Raw genomic sequence first — 26208 nt, forward strand, 5'->3', positions numbered from 1 at the left:
CATTAGTTTTGAGGTGCTAGTATAATGTTTCCCCTTCTATCACTAGCAGGATGATTCAGGCATAAAATTAGTTTTTAAAGTCAGAGGAAAAAAAAGCATTCTCTAGGCACTAAAAGTCTGGAAGTTTAGCGCCACAGCACCATTTCCACTCTCTTCTGAAGAGCAAGCGATTCCGCGCTCACAAGTAGTTGCTGCATATTAACCACAAAACAGGAGCCAGAGAATATTGTTTTGCATAGATTTCAGACAGCAGTTTAACACGTAACTCCTACCTTTAGAGTCTACACATACTACCTTAAAAGAAAGTCTGTTCTCGTTGCCAACGAAGATAATGAATTTTTCCTTTTGATTACTTGACAGTTTTACCCAAACTGCCAGAGACCATTAGCAATGGGGATGCTGGGTTTTCATAAATTCTTTTTTTTGTTCCGCTGATATATTACCTGAAGCAGCTAGTCTTCATCAGTGAAAGCCAGGAGTTTTAGTTATTAAAAGGTCACACAAAATTTTATTAGAGCTATAACTGGGATTCTCCTGCTACAGACAAATCATAACTTATGTTTTAATGAATTTCAGATAACTCTGAGACACGTCGTTCTTTCAAAATATTAGATGAATGAGTAGAAGCAGGCAGAAATGCAGGCAATTTGTTCTGGAAAATAACTTTGTTAATTAAATTCGCACACTTTATACCTACAAGACACTAGGCATACAGTCATAAAGCCATCCATTTGGCCCTTTAAAATGCTTTTTGTTAGTTGCCAAGTGCACAACGCATGCAGAGACACAAGCACCTAGGGGCACAACATAAGCAGCTGAACAAAAAATTTATGCCAATAAGTGAGAATTTGCCAAGCCTGTGAGAAACACACAAGAGTGTTCTGCTTAAGTGGAACTTAGTTCAAAGGAATGAGAAATATTTGAAGAAACCTAAGAAAAAACTGGAACTACACAGGATTTTTTTATAGCAGTAATATGTTACAAAACCTATATGCCAAGGTGTCAGCTGACAGTAGAGACTGCAATTCAGCCAAAAATTAAAAACTATTCCTTGAAAAAAATCATTGATACTTCTTCCTGTTAAACTACATATTCTAAAGGTCCACTGCCTAACAGTAGCATGCAAAGATTTGAAACACTAGGAACTATACAATAACAAGATACATTAAAGTATACCTCAATATTTTAAAAATGCATACCTCTGAAAATTTAATTAACATTTGATTATTTTGATACTGGTTTTAAGCAGCTCATGATAGTGTTGCAAGACAAGCTAAAAAACAACCCTCAGCGGAATTTGAATTTGCCCTCTAATTCAGACTTCACCAACTCTACAGCTGGAATAAATTAATTTTTTGGATCACCAGAATTACTATTAAATCAATGCACTCTAGATTGCACTGCTTGTATAGAACTTAGTCATGTAATTTAACCAATGAGACAATGGTTCAAAGGCAGACGAAATCCAGTGCTGGAGTTAGAGCCAAATGGAATTTATATTTTTGCCACAGAAAAGACATATGAAAGACAGCACTTTTAAGACTGACAAAGACGATTCAAAATCACAGAGTTCTCAGTGGTTTGTAAGTTATGTCTTCTATGGAGACTGGATGTTTTTGAGTAAGACAGACATCTGTCAGTCAGTCAGCACAGGTATAAAATACAGAGATATCATGCCTTCAGATGAACTAGATGATCTCCCAATTTCTTTCCACCCCTTAAATCACAAATGACTACAGAGATGGTTGAGTAACAGTGAAGTTCAGAGCTGTTGCTTAAATAAAAACAGCCTCACCCAATCTTCCCATCCCCAGATAGACAGCCTCCTTTCTCATTCTGGAACAAACACATGCAATTGGGGAACTGATCTGGTTAAAATTCTCTCTCTCCTTTTTGCCAGTTTATCTTAGACCGAGCTTGTTTCTCTGCTCTGTTTCACTGTGCAGGAATGTCAGCTCAAAAAAAGAGGAAGAGGCAAAAGGGGGAGTAAAAAAGGGGCAAGGATGATGACTGCTTAAATCTACACCCCACAAGAAGAAATGCATGCAGTATAGCTTAAAGTAAAAGGAACAGCAGTAAGATTTTTTAAAGAAAATTACTTTTATTAGACCAGCCTACATTGCTGGAAAAAGCAGAAGAGTTTTCAGGCACATTGCTGCTTTCACAGATTAGGCAAAGCACAAGACAGAACAAAACTGCTCAAAATGTAAACATAACCATGCTAACCTTGAACAAGAAAAGCACTCAGCATTTAGGCAACAGAAGTGTGTTAGCAACAGGTCAGATGACGGGTCACTGGTCCCTTTGGAAGAGGGATAAGCTGCAGTTAGTGATAGAATGATGCAGTAATACACAGAGCCAGTGGATCTAATCGAGGCCCCCGTTTTTAGTACGTGGCAGACATGCCTTAGTTACTTTCAGACATGAAAATAACAAAGCATCATTTTGTGAGCAAATATACTGGTTACTACACACTGTCAATGTGTCAAGCCATACAATTAGATAACCAATAAACACAAAGACAATAGCTCTAGTATGGGAAATTACTGGAGGATACAGCAGCATCTTTACAGGCATCCCCTGTTCTTACATTCTTCCAGCGGTATCTGCCATCGGCCATCCCTGGGAGACAACACACAGGGCTAAGTGGATCCTCATTTCGGGCATCAGTTCTTTCACTGTCTCTTACCGAACACAAGTTCACACGGGTAGAGAGGCGCTGTCTAGAATATAGTAATTTTGCTTCCAAAAAATGCACTGTTATTTAAAGACCGACAAGTATAGGGTTATGCTTTTATTACAAGGAATAAAATCTACAAGGTTAAAAAAACAACCACCACAAAACACTATCTTGCATGAACCTCACTGCAGTTTTATAATTGATTACGAGCAACGCCATTGGAAAAGGCACACTCATGCTGCCTACTTGTTTTCTGTTCCATGCTTCATCATGTCTTTTGCCGTCTCAAGCATTTACGTGGGTCAGAGCCAATATCTTAGAAACAATCCACCCTCCAGGATATTACATATTACATATCCCTGGTGAACTAGGGATCCTCCTTGTAGCAGACTGACTTCAAGACGAGGAAGAAGCAGGCGGGGGTATCGGACAGCTTTACTAGAGACAAAGCCAGCTGTATTTGTGGCATCTGACAATCAGCTGGCACATCGCCCATCAGATGCAAAAGAGCAACCTCACAGGGCGTCTATATTGCCTTTGCTGAATCACCAAGTAGTCAACAGTAGTCCACAGGATCCGTGCTAGTAACAGTAGTGTATGGAAACACGGGATGGATGCTCAGGCCATCAAGCAGAAGACAAATTCAAGATATTCATGGTGTTATTTTCAGAAATGTTGTCAGTTCCACATTCGAGGCCCAAGAGGGAGGCTGAGATAGGAAGTCAATTATACAGAGGGACAGGATTTAGGCATGATGGGAGCAGGAAGAACTTGTTAGGCGTGCACATTAGTCATGCCAGAGTCAGCCAGACTGGCATGCTGGTAGGAGTTCTGGAACTCACAAACGCTTCTACACCACTGCTAGAAACCTCAGAAGTAGCACACAGGAAGACCAAATGCTTGGCCTCACCTGACACCCTCAAAGCAACAAGTATCTCCACGACTTGGTGGAAGGAGGACAAATCAATACAGTCTAAAACAGAGACTACCAGCTTACTCAGCAGTTCTAACAGGAACGACAAACAACAGGCAGGTGGGGAACGGCACTGTATGTAAAGAACATGTAAACATTTAATGGCATAAAGTGTTTTAGGAGAAGATAAACCCAATAAACTTCTTATGGTTTAAGTCACATAATCAAGTCAGAGGCATATTACCAACTGTACTACCAATTCAGAGAGATTATAAAGTTACAATTTTAGGAAAGGTAATAGCAGGGGGGAGCAGAAATCTCCTGATATAAAGTGGACCCTGTGCCTCATCAGAATGACAGGTAGATAATTCCTCACCCCACCCCAGGTAATGACTGCTTCCTTGGAAATTAGTGCTAGGACCCACATGAAAAGATGCCATTTTTGGTTTGGTTTTGAGTGGTACACAAGACCTAATTAAAGGCTATCAATAGGAAAGCTGCTCTGTAACTGTGCCTGCAATGCAACCTTGTAGCTGAATACAGCAGGCAGTAAAAATATTTGTCACATGGATAATGAATTTCAAGAAAGGGAGCAGTGTAAAAACCTGGAAGTAATTAGTAATCCTCCCAACCCATTCCCCCTCAAAAAAACCCCAAACAAACAAATCAACTCAAACACACACAAGCCTAAAAGGAGCAACCCAGAACAGCAAAAAGGCTGCGGCAGCCTAGAGGCTGTTAAAAGCAAACCTGCCACACACTGCCCATACCCGCCCCCCCCCCCCCCCCCAAAAAAAAAAAAAAAAAAAAGAAAAAACCACACAAAAGCAGTCAAAATTCTGTGTTAAAAGACCAGGTAAAACATTCACCACAGTTAGAAGATAAAACAAAAGCAGACAAAAGAATACCTCAGCCCCAGCAACAAAATCCTACATCCTGCATGACTGAATAAGGGAGTTAAGGAGGGCATCAGAGAGGTCAGCTTTTAAAAACAGAAAGCTTGCCTAATGAGAGCAGAAGAGGCTATAAAACACATGGTAATTCACAAGTAAACAGTAAATAAGAAACTAAAAATGTTTGGGTAGCACCTTGCAAAGTTACTTAACTACATCAAAAGCAGGAAACCAACCAGAAAAACCAGTGGGATCTCTTGCAGACAGACCAAGGTGAAAAAGGGATACAAGGATGATGGCACCAATGCAGAGAAGCTCGGTGAACACACTGTTTCTGGTCTTACTGGTGAAGCAACTGGGGGGACTTTCACACCTATCTTTATAGTTCAGAGCAACTGGGTTGGTTTGAATTAAGCACAGAGGAGGCATTAGGTGGAACGGACAAGTTAGGCATAGCTCACCCAGACCAGGCATTTACAGGACAGTTCCAAACATGAAACTGAAGAACTGCTGGGCAACAGGTTGCCAGTGTAATTCCGGTGCACACAAAAGACCCCAAAGGGACTGGCACTACAGAAAAGCAAATGTGATTTCCAGCCCTGCAAAGTAACAGCGGATCGGATCAGTGTGCACATAGACAACTACGGTCTGTTGGAAAAAGTATGCACAGCTTCTGTAGAAGGAAATCCTACCAAGACCACGACCCTTCCCCCCCGCTGGTGCCAGTTTACATATCGCTCTGAACTTGGGGACTAAGCTGCTGGATCCACTGAATATCTGGGTTGAACACCAGCTAGCCTTATGGAATGGATCAAATAGGGATTATTTCAGAAAAAAAAATTTAAGTGTAATCTTCAGCCACCCAAAAAGGGCTCAAGACTTTCTGTGACAGCCTGCACATTCCTCTGCTACATATTGCAGGCTCCTGGCAAACTTCATCTTAAAACCATGATGCACAGGTTTGCTGTACATTTCAATGTTTGCAACTACGTGCTTAAAAGCACCATGACGCACCCAGATGAACTCAGTGGAGGGGGAACCACATAACCTTGTTTAGCCTTATATTCCAGCCTGTAAGTTTTGTTCTGATGACTGGGGAATTGGATGTAGGGCAAACACTGGCAATTCTGCCAACAGCAGATACACGAAGGAAAGTTTGTCATATGTGATTGCTTTTTCTTCCACAGCTTCTGGATGTACATGCTGATGGTGCCAAAAGCAGGAAAAAGTCACTGAGGTGAGTCCACAAAAAAAACCCCAGGTTGAAACTCAAGCATTTCTCTCCAGTGGTATCTTTAGTACTGCTGGAGACAATAGCAGGCCACTGGTCTCAACCAGGAGAGCAGTTACATTCTCAGAGCAGAAAACAAATTCAGGTTAAAGCAAAGTAAGCTGCGGTTCTTGGCAGCCTAAAATTAATGATGGCTGGTTGCTAGGGTCCCATCCCTCCCCAGACTGCATGGGAAGACCCAATCCCTTAAGCCTGCTCTGGTATTTAACATGCTAAAAGACTCAGCAAAAAAAGTCTTACAACTCAGCAAAAAAACATAGCCTAACAAAAAGCAGTAGAGTATCTGCTGCTGAGTTATCAAGCAGAAACAGCACAGCAAGCACACACTGATCAATGCAAGTAAGTACAAGTGAGGGTGTGGGGCACATACACGAGCATGTTTTGTTTGTCATGGACATGCAGGCTCATCCAAAAGCTGCATTTAACTCCCATTAGTTCCCCAAACCAGCAGACTACAGTCACACCGTTAATTATGACTGCAATAGATTTGGTATGTAAGTGAAGTCAGATTGTGAAACTCAGGCCAGTTCTATAATGTCATTCAAGTGGCTCACCGGATACAAATACACTGCACAAGGGAGTCAGCTATTCAACACGAACAATAATAGAGGAAAACAAAATTCTAGAAGACCCAGAATTAACCTCAAGCAAAGAAACTACAATGTTTCCACAAAGCTTAAACATTTCTTTCTAAAATTAAATAGTCTCTCAAACACCACATGACATACAAACAGTCATGTGTAACTATGTACAGAACACCTTCAGTAAGATCCCTTCAAACATTAAAACTGAATGTCAAAAACCATCTCATCAGTCTGGAAACACTGGAAAATAACCATGGTGCATTTTTATTTTGAGGCATTAAAACCTGTGTGTTCATGCTTTGGTATCTAGTGAAGAAAAACAAAACAAAACATGAAAGCAAAAAGCTAACTACATTTTCAAATTAACTTTGAAAATTACACAACATTTCTGAAGCTATCTAACACAAAATTATAGCAAAATATATATAGCCTTTCAAAAGTGGTACCGGAATTCTCTGAAAATAACTCTATGTTACAACTCTGTCACAAAAATATAGAGTATAAAATTGCTAGTTTTGTCAAAGATAGTTATTTGGTGTACTACCAAAAAGCTCCCAACAACTCACTACCCATGAGCAGATCCCACACACCATAATTCAATCATTATTCTGGGAATTAACTGCAGTAAAACAGCTGTGGACCAAATCACTGACCTAAAAGGCAATAATTTTTTTGTTATTAAATCTGCACATTGGTTAGTCAATTAAGTTTCTAAAGGCCAAACCACTGAAGATGTATCTTTATTCCAGAATACTAAAGAGTCAGCCATCCTACTGCCTATTGATTATAAATATCAACACACTGAAAATGGTAGATGGCTTTTAAAGGACTACGAAAAAGGCTATAAATTCCTTGAAAACAACAGATAGGTCTAAGTTGTTCCTTTTTGCAGTGCTTCAAGGTGCCAGGCTTCCTATTTTCCTGTCTTCCAGAAGAATTCAACTATCGCCTCACTCACTGACCAGACTCCAGGCTGCAATCCTTATTCACCAGACCTGACAGCTGGAAGTTGACACCTATTTTTCTTTCTGTAACCTGTGCACAGTGGGTCTACACTGTGATAGGCAAGTTCTACTGAAAACTAAAGCATGGATTTACATACATGGGTTTGCTCGGGTACAGCCACTGGCACAGCATCCACCCCATCAACAGCGCTCAGCTCTGTGCCAGAGCATACACGTGAAGAGGAGGTGGCACATTCCACCTCAGCGATTTACCTCATGGTGTGAAGCCAAACTCTTCCTCTGACCATCGTTTCCAGTTTTATCTCCTTAGAGGCTGCCACTCCCTCAACTGCATCCAAGCCCAAACCACAGGTAGTAGTGGCCATCCTTGGGATGAGGGGAAACAGAACAACCACCATTTAAAAACACTGATAAACAACAAACATATCATCTGTGGAATCACCTATCTCACTTCACTGGTTTGGAGATTTTTGGTTGATTGGTTTGTTTTTGTTTGGGGTTTGGGGTTTTTTTTTTGTTTGGTTGGTTTGTTTAAAAAAAAAAAATCACCACAACACCAAAACCCAGTTGTTCACATACCACAATTTCAAAACCTATCAATGAGAAGTCTTCTGACATCTCAAAGTAAACGTGGAATCCCTGACTTCCCCAGATACCTCAGGGTGAGCCTGTCATTTCAGCTCCCTGTTACTCTCTTTCATAGAACCTGTACTCCTAAACTGCTCCATTTCTTTGCTGTCATGAATTGCTGTGCAAATCAAAATCCATTTTAGTTGGCTAAAGTCAAGTAGTAAAGTCTCCAGTATCACTAGTTCAAAAAATTATTGCTTAACAAATACTTTGTTTGCCATTTGAATTGGCATTTCCTTGGGTTTCATTTTGGCAACACTTATTAACAGCGAATATTCTGTGTTCAGAAAAGCAATATCCCCATTCCCTATTTGGAATGAAGCATTACTGAGTTACAGTTCAGTTCCAATGCAGTGAAAAATTATTTATACACATAACATTCTCCAAATTCATTACTTCCACAGAGCTCCGTTACTGACCAATGTTTGTGTCTATTCATCTCCACCTCAAGAAAGACATAAATCTTATGCAAGCCAAAAGCAGGGTGGAAAGAACAGCAAAAGTTCCTCTGCCAAAGCAAAACAGTTTATTAGAAAACAAACCCCACTTACTAAGTTATTAAACCTGCTAGACCTAAACAGGTCACAAAGAGCCAACCTGGGCATCTGTGAACTCACACTGAAACAAATAATCTGTTCAAAAAGTTATTCCACTTTCTATCAGAAGCTGTCTACAGAAAGTTCATCTAACAGACCTTAGAGACAAGATATTAAACTTCATACACCTTCACTCTTCTCCAGTAATAATCTTTCCTTTAAAAGAAAAAAAAAGCATCAGCATCACAGTTTAAAAGACCTACCCCCATATTCAGACACAGCAGCTATTAGTGACAGCACTGAACTATGTCACAAGAATCTGTGGATCATTACTAATATTATGGCTGTACAACAGGATATGAACAATTTACCAAGATCTGCAAGCATCAATTAAAAGAAGAAAAGGAAATTTTAAGCTAGAAATATACTGACAATAATATGATATGGAAAAGATACACTTTGTCACAATAGCCTGATACCTGGAGACTTTCAATGGCAAAACTAATGTTTTCAGTCTTGAAAACTTCATCACCAGAAGATTTATCAATCTAGAACATATTACCAAAGCAGATGCCACTAAGGGACCAGGATTATTGCCATCCATCAGTCCTCTTCCACAGGGGGCCACGAGAAGGTGAAAAACCCCACACTGATACCTAAAGCGCAAATCTACCCCAATGAACTCAGAGAGAATGAGAGACCTTTTAAACCATCCAATCTATTAAGCTCACTTCCAACAGCAATGCATCGTATATTTCTTATCATGAAGTGATCAAGATCTATCTAAACTGTTTGGATTGCTTGCCCCCACTAATCATATTAAAGGTTATTATAAAGCCATACTGCTCCAGTAAGTCAAAACCTTATGCTCTAAATCTAAAAGTTATTCACAGTTATTTTATATCCTTTTGTTCTTCTGGCAGTACTGGCATCTAGTTTAAAGAGCTAATTTGTGTCCCTTTGTCTATCTCTTCCTCTGTGCACACACACCAGTATGTATGCACACGTATACATACACACTGCCCCCAATCAAATTTTGTACCTCTCAGCTATTGTTCTGATCCTCTAAAGCAGCCTAGCTCTTCTCGTCTTCCTTTGCAAGCTGATCTCATTCTTCTTCCAGGCACTCTGAATGCCCTGCTCTGCAAACAGAAAATGTCTTTCTCCTGAGAGTAGCAGAACCATAACATTTTACAAATAAGATCTCAGCCACCCTCTTGTACAATTGTATTTAGTACTTTCCTATTTTATTGAAAATTTCTCCTCAAAATAGCCACATACCTATAGTATAATGAAGGCTAAGAGACAACTGGCAGTCACCTGGTAATTCCTGGAAACCACTAAGGAGGGAAACAAACTCCTAACTTACAGCATCAGCTTCTAATTAATCCTGAAGTACATGAAGCTGCTTTATAAAATACTGGTTTTCATTCCAACAGTATAGTCCCTAAAGTATTTCAATCATTCCTGTATAGCATTCTGATCTTCCTCCCAACTTTGCCTCATTAAAGTTTTGTTACCCATTGCTGGCGCGGTGGGGTGGGTGGGGTGTCGGGGAGCATTACTGATAAAGGATATCACTTCTGGTTCAAGACATCCCAAAGTGCAAGTTGCTGAAGACTAGAAAAACATTTGGGGAAGTATCATTATATTGCCACTGTCTGTACCTTCCTTGCCACCCCACCTCCTCTTTCTGCTCATCTCCATTTTCAATATTCAGTAAATCAAGGAATCTTGTTTCACTACAGAACCATAGTTTACTGGCTCTAACAGGGCAGTGAACAGGCAACTATACCCTCCTCTCAGTTCTCAAATGTCTGTAAAAGAATGGTGTTCATGCAACTAGGACAAACAGGATGTCTAGAGCAGAAACAGTTATGCAATATGATTTTTTGAAAGTCTTGTCTTCAACTTGCGCTAGCAGATTTTAAACTGTCTAAGGTATTCTCCGAGAAAGAATTCACGGAACAGTAGCCTAAAAAGATGGAGGAGGATACTGTGACTAAGAGTACCCAAACTCTTAGTCAGGGTAACCCAGGAGAAAACTATCCTGAAAAAATATTCATTGAAAATTCTGTGACTTAATTGAGCAGCAACAATAGCCTGTGAAGCATTCAAGCTAACGTGAATACAACCGTGAGTCACTTCAGATATAATGGATAACAGTTAAAAAAAAAAGGGTATGCCTCCAAGTTGCCAATTTAGGCAAAAATATCCCAAGTCGAGTCTGGAGAGCTTCCTGGCATGCCTTTTGGGGTAATCCAGTCAAGGGAAAGAACAATCACAACAACAGCCAATTTGTACAGTCCCTCTCACTCTAACTTAACACAGAAAAGTCAGTTGAATTCCATTATTTTTTTCAGTAAGAACACAAGGTAGAGAGATTGAGGGTCTCATCCAGGTTTGTCCACTGTAATGATATGGTCAGGAATAAAACACAAGTCTTCCAAAGCTCACTGCAGTGATTTATCCTTCAAGTCACACTTGCCACCTCTAATAACTTGCATACAGAGGACTCGGACAGAACCTGCAAAACCCTACAAAAACTCAGAGGTCCAACGGCCAATCAATGTTTTCATGTAAGATTACCTCTTATTATTCAATCACTTAAAAACAAATAGAGGCCTTATCTGTGGAACCATCTGAAGATTACTAATCTCTCTGCAACGGCAACTTCCAAGAAATTTCTGGCATCTCCAAAAACCTAAACTTCAGTATTAAAATGTCACTGACCTCACTGGACTGCTCTAGTTTTCTCCTCCAGAGCAATTTCCATTAAACGTTCTACATAAAATGACAACCAAGAAAGTATATTATGCTTGCGTTGCTTAACTTTTGGATGTATGTCTGTGTGATTCATAACTTTGGATGACTACTGCTCAGAGGAAGAGTAAATATCTTGCATCTCCAATTTGTGGCATATGGACTTTTAAGATGAAACTGTATCTAAGCCTGTCTCAATGGCTTAGCATTTTTCCTTGGTGAAAAAAAAAAAAAAAACAAAGACCTTTTGTTTTTTAAACAGTTTTTTTCAGTGAAAACTTCAGAAATAATCAGACCTATAGCATTCATAATTCAATTTATGAATTTTAACAGGCTGCAAAAATTTACAGAAACCATACTAGGAACCATTCAGGAAGAGCCCACTTATTTAGCAGGGAGAAGTTTCTTATTTCCAACCACTTCGCACAAAACACATTGTCCAGCAGAGTGCTCATCACCTTCTATCTTCATCTATCCTGTCTAGCGTAACTACTTCCAGCTTATGACAAATAAGACTCATCTGCTGCTGAGCTTCTCTGACACATTTAAAGAAGAAAAAAAACCACACTTAAATTAGCAGAATGGTATGGGGTAGTAGGCAGTCTGACTAGGTTTTTCCAAGCCACTTACATTCATATGTAAAAAAAGGTAACACCTTGAAATCCTCCAAAAAAGGCGGCAAGGGGGGGAGCAGCTGGCAGCAAATAACACCAAGCAGAGATTTCATATTCTCCCGAAAAGGGGCGCTCCCGGGAGCTACTTTTTGCAGTGGCTTAGATTTCTATGTTAAAATATAGTCCAAGCACAGCAAATTGCAATAACTTATCCTTGAGGTGAAAGGAGACCATAATGGTAAGGTACACGGAAATATTTGTCTCACTTGAATCTTTTTTCTGTGAAACAAGAGAAAGGTAATTTTTGTTCTACTTATCGCTCTTCGTAACCCTTCATTTTTAATGCTTGTTTTTACCCAGCGGTCCTTCCAAACAAACACCACCAATCTTTATCTTCTCTCAACTTTTATTCTCAGTGTTTTACAGGAATTCAGATATTGTGGTGGTGGGTATCCCACACGAGATTTTTGCCACCTGCCTCTGTTTACTCTTCACTTCCAGTTGAACTGAACTAGAGCCAGAATTATGCTCCTATTTCTTCATGGTGAGTCTAATCACTAGAATTTCACATTCTATCAGCATGTCAATAGGGATTAGTCTTGATATTACATTTCCATTTGGTTTTCCAGCATTTGGATAACTGCTTGTACAACACTGTACCAAAAGAACTTGCCTTCTTTCGCTTGGCTTGCGTTTTTTCCATCTGGGTTCGCGGCTTGCTGAAGTTTTGCTCCCCTCGTGCATAAGGGATACATCACTTGCAATTACTCAACTCCCTTCAGGCACTGCAGCAGTCTTTGAAGAAGGCTTCTTTCCTCCCTATGACTACACCTTTTCTGTGGGTTTTTCAACCACCTCCTCAGCCTCCAATACTCTCTCTGCAGAAAGACTACTTGGAGAATGCCGGTGCAACACTTTTCTGGCTGACAACCATTGCCTGCTTAATGTGGCAGTCAAATTAAAAGTACTGAAGACTAGTAAAATATTTTTTTCCCCTTACAAAGCTTACAAGAGACCTCTACCTAGCACACAATCTTCCCCAAAGGTCAATCTTTTAGCACATTTATTTATACAGAAAAGAACTGCCCTGCAACTTGCCATTCACTGGCATCTGAACTTATCCTTGTGCTCACATGCTAGGTAAGGAAAATGGTGTGGCACCCAGCCCTCGTATCCTTACGGTCATCCAGAAAAGGGTCTGGAAGTGACCAGATTTATTTAGTTGGCCCACATTGTTGCCCATTAGTGGGGGATCACACACATTTTTCCACCTTTCCTAATACACCTAAAATTCAAGAACTCTAGAGCTTCATCCACACAATTCCCATCTCTGTGCAAAACACCACAAGGAGAACAAGGGAAATTATTTAACTTTCTGGAAAGGATGAAGCAGAGTATTTCTGATGCTGACCAGGAGAAGATTATGACAAGGATCCTTTCCTCCTTCTCTTCTGTTTCAACATGGACTCCAAGTTCCACCCGGTACAGCAGGCAGTGTCACCGATGCCGGAACCCATCATGTGCCAGCAAAGCCTGGAGAGAGACATCTTTGCTGGCAGAGGGGCAAAGGATAAGTTACAGGAGTATGTCTATGGCTTATATATTACAAACACCACAGCCCTGGGCAGGACCTTGCCGAAAATGCCACAGAGTTCAAGCTAATGGGAAGAAGGGCATAAAATGAGATTTTTCTATGGCATTAAGGATTGTGAGAAGTCACTCCCTAGAACACAGAAAGGCACGAGTGCTCTGGAAGACATACTCATCTCTGTATTGCTGCTGTCCCGCTGACCTTGCCACAACTCAGCCGAGCTGTTCTGTGTTCCATAAGATGTCATTCTCATTAAATTAGCACTTTAAAAACCTTGGCTGCAAGTACTCAGTGTGGCAAAGCAATATCCACATACTCACAGCAAGCACTGCCTTCCAGGAAGCTATCAAAGCCCAGCCAGATCACAAGTATTTAAGACATCCTATAAGGCACAGAAACGTATGTGTAGTCCCGAAGGGGGACAGCAGGAGTGAAGAGAAGTGACAAATGCAACAAATATCTCACCGAATAAATGTTCATGGCAATAGAGCAGGGGGATATCCCACTTAACAAATTAAGCTCTTTGCACTGATCCCTTTTGACAAGATCCCAGTTATGAAAATGAAGGGTTTTTTAAAAGATCATACAAGTAGCCCAGGAAAGATACCTACTGTGGTTTACAGTGCCGGGCTGAAAGTCACCACAGCTTTTGGTCAGTCAACATATACCACAGTACCAACAAACAGCAAGGAAATCTAGATGATGCATCAATCCACGTTCAAATTATTAACTACGTGCTATCTGAATGCAGCACTAGGACCAACTTAACAGCTATGTTCCACTTTATGGCTATTGTACTCCCTAATATTCTCTGTTATTAAGGACATGCTTTTGAGAATTTGTGAAATAACTGCAGTAGGGCTTCCCCATCTTGTTATTTAAATGCAAACTTTGCAATGCTAAACTGAGTAGCAATATAATACCCCACTCTGTAGGAGCATGAACATCATAACAAGGGTCAAATATTTTCATAATGATTTGCTAATGAGGGTCAGGGCCTGACTGGACTTGTTTTGGCCTCCAGCCTAGCAACAGCTCATGTATTGGCCACACTCTGACGAACCTACTATTATTTTTAAATTATTTGCATTTTTCCTGCCTTCCATAGAGACTCTTACCACAGAAACCACCAGTATACGGCTCAAACAACTCCCGTGTTAACATGCTAGCACTTCTACTTCTGAAGAGAAATAATTTGACGCTACGGAAAACCTGCAGTTAACTGTAAACAAGTACTTAATGTAAAAATAGATGGCTTGGCATACAGAGTTTGCTCCATTAATTATGGCATGAGTCTTGAGACCAAAAACTATGGACTAGGTAAATATATTTCATTCATTGACCAGTCACAGCCTAGCTCTTTAAGCTAAGTGGACTGAGCTAGCCTCGACGTCCAAACCTTTGTTTCCTGGTTCTCTCTTAGTTGTCAACAACAGCAACTACTCCCTAACTATCTGGAGATGAGCAGTTAAAATGCTGTTTAGGGTTTGATAACAGAACTGTCCATATACTTAGATGATATTTACTTGTTTCTTAACAGATATGACAAAAAAGTGCCACTAGATTCCTCTTGTTCTAGAGTTCAATGCCAGATAACATTACTATTATAAAGGTGTCATAAGAAACAACGTTTAACTCACAACCGAAGGAGAGGCAGAGCTTTGCACTCTTTAGTAACTCCAAATAAAATATTTGCATTCTTAAATCATTAACTTCAACAATTTCTAGCAAAGAATATTAGATGTGCATATGAAGTAAGGCAAATCCAGACCCAAAACACATTTTTCTCACAGGCTGAGAGACAGGTTAAATAGGAATATATAATGTCAAAAACAATGTCAAAATTTGAATTTGCAAAACCCATGGAAATCTTTATCAGGAGCTTATCCTCAGTATGAGATAAAATAAAAGAAAATATGACAAAAATATGAATATAACTAAAACAAAGGAGGCAATAAAAATGAATGACCAGGCCAATGGCACGGGGAGAGGTGGCTGCTGGCTCCTCCTCACCCTACAAGGGGTGTGAAAACAATTAGCTTCTGCAAGACTAGTATTGCAGTGAATCAGAGCATTTATTACAACTTTGTGGTAACTGCTTTTAGCTGAAGAAACAAAACCAAGGTCCATCGTTAAGACTGTCTATGATGTGATCTCCTGTACTAATAGAAACTATCTCATCTGAACCTAAGAACAGCTCACTAAAATGAGTTTCTGAAGGAAAAAGCCCTCAACCTAATCTGGAGTTTATCATAGCAATATTTTCTCCATTCACCAGTCATATCAGAAGATGAACTTACTGGCAAAGATAAGTTATTTCTGAAGCCAAGCAGCTTTATCCCTTTTCCTCCTCTGCTGTACCAAGACCCGTACCAAGCACCAGTCCTGCTTTCAAATATGCTGGGAATTCCCTGCTAAGCACTGCCAATGTCAGCCAAAATACACATTTTCTACTGCACTTGATTTTTAAAACGTCTACCACAGAATGCCTCTCTGAAAGAGCCACCACTTCATATTCCAACATGACATATACATGAAAAACTGAATGAAATCAGACAGACACAGACACAAGAGAACACTTCTCTGTCTGCCTTTTTTTTGTTGTTTTGTTTTATGACTGGTGTTGATCTTTAGCCATGACCAAGCAATTATTATAGCTGTTGTGTAACGTTACTGAGTGTGACAATAAATACAAACTATTGCACAGAGTCTGCGACACATGTAAGTCTCCAATGCCATACAACTCAGTCCTGCAGAGAAACAACAAAATTTCAAAATTCTGACATCAAGAATAGCAATGTCAATAAGTACAGCTGAATCCTGAGCTAGCACTGCGGAGGAAGAAAGTTCCCTTTTTTAAAAACAATATGAAGTTCCTACCTTGGTAAGCTTCCAGGCAAAGTTTCACAAAAATGCTTGTAACAAAACATATACCAAGGCAAGCAAGGAGTCAAGCACAAGGCTCCAACTTTAAATGTTACAATAAATTGTAGAGACTACAACCGGAAGTCGGGCTGCAGCCAAGACAAAAGAAATTGAGAAAAGCATGTAATCCTATGAACTTGCAAGCCTTAACATTTTTATTTACAGGTATGTGTAAGGAATAAGTACACACCTACAGACAAGCCCAATTTTTCTTCAATGCCTTAAAAGCAAACATTAGACAGTAATTTAACGTCTTGGGAAAAAATCAACTTTGGGACCACACAGGAAGATTTTAAACTATTTCAGTCTAAATTACTCACAAATCACCACCACTAGTGCCAACATAGTATCAAGACACAGTAACTAAGGCAAAAAAATTGGATGGCCAGTAACAAACCCTAGAACCGTTTCTTTACTACAGGGTCAATGTACACACACTGAGCAGAATCACAACTTTTCTTGAGAGTGTGAAAACTAATGGGCACAAGATTAGCTAGCTCCATGTTTTTAAACTGTATTGAATTTAAATGTGTCCAAACTTCAGTAATGAAGAATTAAGGTAGTGCAGTACTGCTACCCCATACCCTTCTAGAATATATGATTTGACAGTTCTTAGACCTGAAAACACAATGAAATACAAAAGGTTAGGCACATCAACACTGCATTGTATCTATATCTCTGCCCTGTAGCCAAAGGGAACCATTGCTGCAAGATACTACAAGTCATCAATGAAGAAAGGAACTGATGGATTTCCAAGCTAAGTCTTTAGGTCAAGACTGGATATCGCGTAGAAAATATTTTAATCCAGAGGGCTTCAATCACAGAAGATGGTCCAGCCATACAGACCATTCCTGTGGCAAAGAACGTGGTTGCCAGCAATGCTTCTGTCTGACAGTGGGAGCCTCCGTGCGTGCAGGGGCCGGGCAGCCTGTGCAGCCACAGCAGGTCTGATGCTCCCCAAAGCACCAGATCTACCGCAGGTATGTGGGCCAGCTATACACACACCATTTAATGCCTCTGGCACAGTCCTCCCCTGCCAGACGAGGAGGATATGAGCAAGCCATCGTTCTAGGCATTCGATGCAAGGCACTCATGGTAAACCTCTTTCCCATGAGCTCCTCAGCCAGATGGGAAGCAGGGCACAGGCAGCCATTCCAGCTGCAAAATCTTGTTCTTGGTTACTATGTGCCAGATGACAGGGGCAGAACAAATGGTTCTCCTCACAAACTACGTCAAGTACGGGTGATCACCAGTAAAATAATTTCTGTTCATTAGCAGGCGACCTTCAGGAAGGGACTTGAAGCAAACAACTGGCAAATGAGTTAACCTGCTGGATTGCCGTACGTCTTCCCCACAAAAACGTCGACACTAACATTAGGTAGGCAAGCTGAAGAGCCTGACGCAGGCACTGTGCAGGATCAAACACTCAGAAGGGTGATTTCTGTGTGCTAAGGGAATCTTTACAGTGAGCAGAGATGTGAGAACCTTTAAGAAAAAAAAGTAGTCTTCATTCCCCACAGCACAGCTTCAACTGACCTCCTCTTCGCACACTTACCCTTCCCACCCTGTCACAACCTTCTTGCACACACTTGCACTTCTGCTCAATCACTTTCCTACCGGAAGAACAGTAGCGAGTATCGTGAACTTTGAGCCATTCTGCACTGGTGGGTGGCCCTTTTCCACTTCCACAACGAAAGGCAGGACACAGTAGTGTTTCCACCAATCATGGGGGCATGGGGTGCATTACACAAGACCAAACCAGAAAGGAAATCAAGGGATGTGAGTTATGTGCCAGAAAGGTAACAAACATAGGAAAAAGGGCTACTAAGTTTTCCTTCTCCCTAAATGAGGAGGGTAAAAAGTTTTTACAACCCTTGCTGCATCCCCTTACAATTTATTTCTATTTCCACTTTAAAAAACCTGCTTTTCACCAATTGCAGTGTTCCATAACTTCACTCATCAAACTGAGTTTCAAGAATAGCATCTGAATGACACTTTGTATAAGCAACAGTTTTTGTATGGGGCAGCAATTTACAAACTTTGTATCCGCTTCCACACCTCCAGGATAATTTTTACATTCCTTCCCCACCAATAGTTCGGGAGCCACCACACTGGTAGAAGCAAGGGGAAAGCACAATACCCCGCAGAACATAGCCCATGAAGAAGGGAAGGGCTGGCTTGGAGAGCAACTCAAAGTGAAGTGAAAAACTATAGGTAAAAGAACACTCTTCAATTAAGACAGTGATAGAATAAAATGTTGGCTGATCAATGGAAGCCTGCAAGAGAAGGACAAGCCTGTGGCTGGAAGGATTTGCTGATCCTGTTCTCACCAAGACACTGCTGGACAGATTCAGTATCTTCCAGCTATCTTGTTTTGACTCCATGAGTCACTCTCTCCAACCCAACAGCTCCCGACCAATGCCCTCGACCAACACCCTGTATCCTGGCCTTTAAGAACTACAGTCAGAGACATGAATATGTGAACTATTTCATTCATGTATGGGCTGTGCTACAGTGTAAAACCTGCACCCGTTCAAAACAGGTATTTCATCTCATTCCTACTAACTGCAAATTTCCTTCCCTCCGAGCCCTGCCACAGTCCTCATCTCGGCATCAAAGTTATAAAAATCTGGAGGTGTCACAAGCAGGTTTTGTTCAAAAGACAACGCACCAGAACCCCCTGTCCAAGTGATTCAGCCACCTGCTTCTCTTTGATCATACCCAGTTTCATTGTTCAAAGACCTGCAAGGAATATGAGTCATGCTTGTGTGAGGATACCTGCTCACAGGTCTTTCATCCTCCCTGTAATTAATGTAATTTTTTAAAAAAATATTTCTAGAATTCACATACAAACTCATATTTAAGACTACTACTCTTAGAACACATATTTTGGTCTACAGGCAAAACTTCCAAAAGGATTAGAGGCAGAAAGCTGCAACACACATTCCCTGAAAAATACCAGCTCTCATTCAGCTTTTTTTTTTTTTTTTTGCTGTACAGGATGAAGCTCAGCTTCAAAGACAACATCATATCTTTGTGAGCTACCCAGTTATCGATAAGACTATCTGCAAATCTTCTGAATGCTAGAAGTCACACTGCCTCTGAACACTTAGCAGGAGCAATTTATTCACCGACCTAGAATTTTCCATGTAATAATGATCAACTTTTTCAAAGTTGCTTCCCCAACTGCACAAACATAATCAGCTCACCAGGCTGCTGAAAGCAGCAGTTCTGCCATCTGTCTGCTTATTCCCACCTCACACTTGTGCAGGCACAAGTGTTTGTGAAGCCCATGATCTAAAGGGAACCAATCTCTGTGAAAACTAACCAGGGAAAAAAATAAAATTTGATTAGATCATTTCTCAATCTGTACAGCCGTGCATGCTGACACAAGCACGGGAATAAGCAGAAATGATGTCACTAATTTTAATGGTAGTGCCATTTTCAGAAGTCCATCGAAGCAGTAACTTTTCACCACGTCTAGCAACTAAATCTGAGGAACACTTAAGCACACATACAAATTTTAGAAAAAATACAAATAATTTTACTTAATTTGCTGCTGTGTTCTTGTCAAAGTAGGAAGTGGGAGAAGAAAGGTCAAGTGATCTACTTGACTAAGAGGAATCAAAGTGCTTACTGAAGAACATTTCAGTGGCAAGATCTTCACCCCTGCCTCAGTTTCCTCCACTGACAGTAGCACTAATCTGTTCAACAAAACATTCTGCATTACAATTTAAAAAAAACCAAAACATAATAACAACAAGGTAATACCGGAACAGAGGGACACAGACAGAATTCAACTCTCTTACAGCAACGAAAGAGTGAAAAGGCACAAAGCTGATGCTGTAACCTATAGTGGTCTGGGATGGAGAACAGATACAGGACAGCGCAAAGCAAAATGGTTACTTAGAGCAGCAGTTCCTACACAGTTGGTATCTACAAAAGGACAGACATGGATTTACAAAAGACCTGGGTAAAGAAACTCACAGTGGAGTCTCCCTGCCCTCCTTTCATTATTGGTACTCTGATGTAATCACATAGGAGTTATGAAGAGCATATAGGGAAGACTTGCTGGGGTGGCAGGTTAAGTAGGAATCCACAGAGCTGGGTTGTCATGACAGCAGCTGAAAGTATGCAAGAGATGTATAGATCCTGGGTGTTAGAATAGCAAGGACTCCAAATAATATCATTAATACATTACATTATTTTAAACACTGAGAAGCATACACTGCATCTCATTAATGAAACAGGCTGCATCGGTGGGGGTGCACAAGGGTCTAGGATACACAAAAAATTTGTATTCATTAGGTACCATGAAAGTACGGGTTCTCACAGATTCAATAGTCATGCTATATATAAGGGGAAACAAGTGACATGCACTCTGGTGGACCAACACACTCGAGTCTCAGCTGAAGCTTGGAAACACCACATGAGCTCCATCCCATTTATAAGCAAAGTAAAAAGGCAGAAACTTAATTTCAACAACCCCTTATGTTAACTTTCCATTCAAACAGACTTGGAGCATGCCGCCACTCAGGAACTCATCCCAGCTGAGAGGAAGTAACTTCCTGTCAGACAGGAGTTATTCACTGAAGTGTCTGAACTCTGCAACTGCACGCCCAGTTCCCCGGTGCAGGCAGGCTGCAGGTGCCGACACGCCGTCCTGGCGGGTCACTTCCGAAGGCGGGAGGGCACTGGGTTCAAGACACACACTGAACAAGAGTGGCCAGGGATGGGAACGCAGCAGGCCCTTGGTGGAGGCTCTCGCAAGGAGGCTTGGGAGGCGGAGGAGAATGGGAGTAACAGGTGTTTATGTGATCTGCTGAAAACTCTGGGAATTTGATGTGGTGGATTACTCGGGGACTCAGGATGCCTAATGTCGAGTGATCTTCAGGGGTCACTGCAAAGCAAGGACTCCGCACAGCCTGAGACCAAAGTGGCATTACGAGCACCTGGCACAGCTACTGGTACACCAGTGTGCACAAATCTAGGATTCACACAACAGGTCTCTTACACTAGGTACTCACCACCCAGCACCGGTGAGGGAGGGGTGCTCATGCAGAACACACGGACAGAGAGAGGCTGCCCAGTGAAGGGGTCCCACTACGGACTACTGGTGAAAGGAGCACGGAGCGGTCTGCTCAGGCACTGCTGCACACAACCGGGAGCGGGGAGCGGGCACTGACCACGGGGCGCTGCGGGAAGTGTCCGCAGCCGGACATCGCGGCCAAGCCCGGGCCCCGCGGAGCCCATGCCGGGGCACAGAGCGGGGAGCCCGGTACGCCGCGCTCACACAAAGGCGGGTTGCTGGGAGCGGGGTTCTGCTGGGGTGTCCGGGAACAGGGGGCCGGGAGGCAGGGGTTACCAGAGCGACCGGCCAACGCGGGGGACACGCCGGCGGAGCGCGGCGCTCCCTGAGACGAGCCGGGCGCGGGAGGGCAGCGCCGGCCCCCATACGGCCGCGGGGCGGGGGCGCCCGCGGGCCGGGCCCCGGGTCAGGCGGGCCAGGCGAGGACAGGGGCCGGGCGGCGGCGGCCGGGAAGGTGCCGGGCGAGGAGGCGGATGCCGGCAGGGAGCCCGGCTGGGGGAGCCGGACGGGACGGGCGCACACGAGAGGGCGGGCTCGGGGCGGCGGGCCGGGGCACGGCGGCGGCGATACTCACTAGGGGTCGTTGGTGAAGCGGGGGCTCCGCGGGGGCTGGTAGCCGTACAGGTGACAGTAGAGCACATCGAAGCAGAAGCAGCACATCTCGGCCGACACCACCATCTTCCTGCAGCCGGGCCCGCCGGAGCCGGCGCCGGGGGACGAGAGCAGCGAGGCGGCCGGCGGGGAGAGGCCGGCGGGGCCCCCGCCGCAGCTGGGCGGCAGCGGCGGGGAGAGGGCGCAGCCGGCGGCGCCCCCCGCCAGCCCCCCAAGGCCGTTGAGGCGGGGGCCCCCCGGCGGGGGCAGCGCCCCCGGCTCGCCCCCCGCCGCCGCCGCCCCGCCGCAGTGGGAGCCGCTGCCGCCGCCTCCCGGGCCGGTCGAGCCCGAGGGAGGGGAACTGGAGAGTTTCTGCTTCTTCACCCCGCAGCAACCCGCCGCCATCTTGGAGCCGTCTCCCCCCACGCAGCGCTTCCGACCCATGGCGGGGGGGCCGGCCGACCGGCCGGGGGACGTGCGGCGGCCCGCTCCGCCTCCTGCCGGGCCCGCTCCGCCTGCAACGGGGAGGGGGCGGGAGGAGGGCGGCGGGGAGGGGGAAGAATGAATGAGGAGGAGGAAGAGGAGGAGGGAGAGGAAGGGGGGGGGGGGGGGGGGAGAGACAGAGAGAGCTGCGTTAGAGCGTCCCGGCGAGCGGCCCCGGCTGGCAGGGCCGGGGCTGAGGGGGCAGCGCGGCCCGCAGGTGTGGCGGCCGCGGCGGGGCCTGGCGGCCTTTCCCCTCCCCTCGCACACGCCGAGCCACCCCTCTCGCCTTCCCTCCCCGTGCTTTTTCTCCTCCTTCTGCCAGGGAAGTGGAGCAACTCCACCCCGCGTGCTAAAAAAAATAAATAACATTTAAAAAATAAAAATAAACCCACAAACCCGAGCTCTGTAGGAGCCGCACGGCAGAAGGAAAGCCCTTGAGATGGTTAAAAACACCTCGCTAAATAATTCAAGTGACCTGAGATGCCTTTCTCTTGGGAAGAGAAGGGAGGAGGGGAAAAAAAGGAGAGAAGCGAGGGGCTGCGTTGGAGTTGGCAGGCTGGGAGCCTGCAGAGAGTGCTTGGATGCACCTATTAAACATGCAATCGTGATGGATAAAAGCCACGGGCTTTATACTTTTTTTTTTTTTTTAAATTACAGCTTTGCCAATTACTTCACATCCAATAAGCAGCGGCTCAGAGCATAGGCCCTCAGCTACAAGCAAGCAGCTGTGACCCTGTGAGACCATAGCTCTCGGTGCCCACGGCCCAGGCTTTCTCATGGCTGAGACCTCTAGGGAAGGGAAGCTCGGCGTGAAAAGGATGTGAGTTCCTGCAGTGCTCCAGACATCTAAAATTAAGCTTACCAAGCTAATGGGGTGGGAAGCAAAATGTGTTTTATATTAGCCTCGCATATAAATATACCTGAATTTATGGAGAGACCATAAAGTACTTTAAAAGAGGTGTGTATGTATGTTTAGAAAATAACACCTCACCCGCTAGTGTTTCGCAGCCATCTCTGGCATGGAAGGTAACAGCTGTTTAACATAGAATAGCAACATTACAATATCAAGGAAGACAAGGGAAGAGGACTGCTGGATAGAGCTAAAATAATGTTGCAAATTTAGAGAGAGACAGTCATTACCCAAGCCCAAATGCAGTCTGCAAGAAAGTTTTCACAGTCGCAAACTACTTAGAGACTCAGTTTTACATTTCTTGTTGGAAATGGTTTCTCCAGTATCTGCATGGTCTTAATTTTGTCTGGATCTTGAATTATCATGGATTTGAAGAGGAAATCCCCAGTTACTAGAGCTCTAATACTAATGGGTTAAAAAGGCCTTTGAGTGTTTCTGGCCAAATACTGGCCTAAACTTCCCTTGCTTCGGCTGTGAATCATAGCCTGAGGTGAAACAGCTGCAGGGAATAATAGGAAACAGAAAAGAGAATTAGATGATGGTGTAAAGCAGTCTTTTCCATTTTAAAATTTAATGTTTATCTTTGGAGCTGGAGAATACTTGAGAAGGGAACCCAGTTCCCCTCTCTCAAACAACTTTCAAGTTTCTTTCAAAACAAAGGCAGTGTTTTCCTCTTGTGGGATTCATTTGTTTAAAATCAGTTAGCAGTGACACCTTCTGTTGCTTTTGGGAAAACAGTTTCTCCAGGTATTGAATTCTGGCATTTTATTTTTTTTTTTTAACCATCCTACATTATTTAACACCAGCATTTGTAAAAATATCAAGTAATTGCAAAAGTTTATGATACAGACACAAATATAAATTGTTCACTGCACTGGGACAGATATCTGTAAGGTTCAGTGCAAGTCTCAGAGCTAGGACTGATATCCTTATGCAGTATCAAGACTGTGATACTATCTGTGATACTATCAAGATGCTATCATAGCCTTTATAGTGCACAGCTATCACTTTTTTATTAAATAATGTATTGCAATGGTCCCTGAATGAAAGGGTAAATTAATATTTTACTTATTCATTAAAAACACCTTACTTTTTCCCACCTCTGCAGATGTTCTGTGCTGTCTTTGCCTACAGTTGTGCTCCTATTTTATCTCAGTGCAATGTCACGTAGATCAAATCTCTCCTTTGTAGAGACAACAGCAAATACACAAGTGCGACTGTGGAAAATATTGTTTAGTGGACAATCGTAGAAACTATTGTTTAGACACAATTGTATTATCAAATATTTTTGTCAGTATCTTAGAGAGAAATGCAGACTTGCAAAACATCTTTCATAGCTCAATGGAAAATTTCCATTTATATTTTAAGAAGAGTTTATTCTTTGGATAAGACAGCTTTAGACACCTGCAACATCTGTTTCATTGGCCTTCTGCTCCAGTTAAGTCTCAAGGACCTTTGCATTTCTTATTACAAGGAACCCTGAATGTGTTTGGCTCCTTCTTGTAGGTAGTACTTCAATATTTTGCTAACTTTAGGAAGTTTTCTCCTGTTGGTTGATGACTATGCTGTGCCTCATATGCAGTCAAATGTACTGAGTGAACTCGGTATAAAAACCAAACTCTTTTAGCAGTATGAACAGAGTCAGTATGGTAGTGCAATTAGATCAGTTTAATTTAGGTGTGATGTAGCTCTCCTTTATGACTCCAGCTGTTTAGCACTATTGCTCACATCCTGTTCTAAAGCCCCAGTGATTTTAGAATTGTCACCTCCTGCAAGTGAGAGATTGAAATTAATTTTTTAATTAAAACTCACAACCCATGATTCTTCAAAAGAGCTGATAGAGAAATGATGATAAGAAAAATAGAATTATTTGCAGAAGGATATTTCTCAGTGATCCAAAGCTGCTCTGAAGGATTGCCTTTCTTAAACAAAAAAAAAATCAGAATGGCTAGCGTCTGGGGGAAATGGTATCCCAACAGACGTGATCCAATTCCTTTCAAATCCAAGGTGAAATTTGCACTGACTGTGGTAGAAGTCAAATAGCTCTCAAGTAGGCCAAAAGATAATCTATGTTCTCAGTATCTTACAGTCTAATTACAAGACAAGAACAACCAGAACAGGGAAACAATGAGCCAAAATTGGGCTGCATTGGCAAGGAGGAGTGACATAATCCTTGCCTTATTCGTATCAATTCTTTTAATAGGCACTGTGACATGTGAGGGATTTAAAAGGGTACTTAAAATAGCACATTTAGGCTGTGGTTCCATGTGCGTTTCTGCAGTAGTAGTAATGTTGGTTTAAGCAGCTCTACCTCAGCTAATTGTTCTCTTTCCTGTCCCACCCATTCTGTTGTGTTCATGCAGCTGTTTGTGCAGAGGTGAGGCAGAAGATCAAGCTGGAAAACAATTATTCTTTTCCTTTGATTATTTTTCAGCCAAATCAGTTCTCCAGTCTGGTTTATCAGAGGGCTGCACAAAAACCTGTGCTGGCCCATTGGGGTGGCTATACAAAATTGAGAATTAATAGCCTTGGGTGGCTTAAACAGTACCGGTGAAAATGAGAAGATGCAGCCTAAAGTGACATTGCATGTTGTTGTGGTTTAAGCTTGCAGGCAGCTAAGCACCACACAGCCATTCGCTCGCTCACTCCCTTGCAGCGGGCTGGTGGAGAGAATCAAAAAAAGGGTAAAACTCATGGGTTGAGATAAAGACAATTTAATAGGACAGAAAAGGAAGGGAAAATATCAACAA

General features: G+C 42.7%; 1 protein-coding gene across 3 annotated transcripts in view; it reads right to left on the bottom strand.

The window, feature by feature from the left end:
* The window catches only part of AMMECR1 (AMMECR nuclear protein 1), an 80505-nt gene extending 57909 nt beyond the window's left edge, over nt 1-22596 (bottom strand). Inside the window, exon 1 of one of the 3 annotated variants that reach the window (XR_012662767.1) lies at nt 22049-22596. Coding sequence is in view for 2 of the 3 variants with exons in the window: in XM_075107238.1 (XP_074963339.1) it covers nt 22049-22509 (461 nt within the window). In the remaining variant the exon portion in view is untranslated. The remainder of the gene's footprint in view (nt 1-22048) is intronic. The other 2 variants (XM_075107238.1, XM_075107237.1) reach the window with 2 other exon arrangements.
* Nucleotides 22597-26208: the final 3612 nt, after the last annotated feature.

This window comes from Phalacrocorax aristotelis, chromosome 11 (genome assembly GCF_949628215.1).
Source record: "Phalacrocorax aristotelis chromosome 11, bGulAri2.1, whole genome shotgun sequence".
Lineage (NCBI taxonomy): Eukaryota > Metazoa > Chordata > Aves > Suliformes > Phalacrocoracidae > Phalacrocorax > Phalacrocorax aristotelis.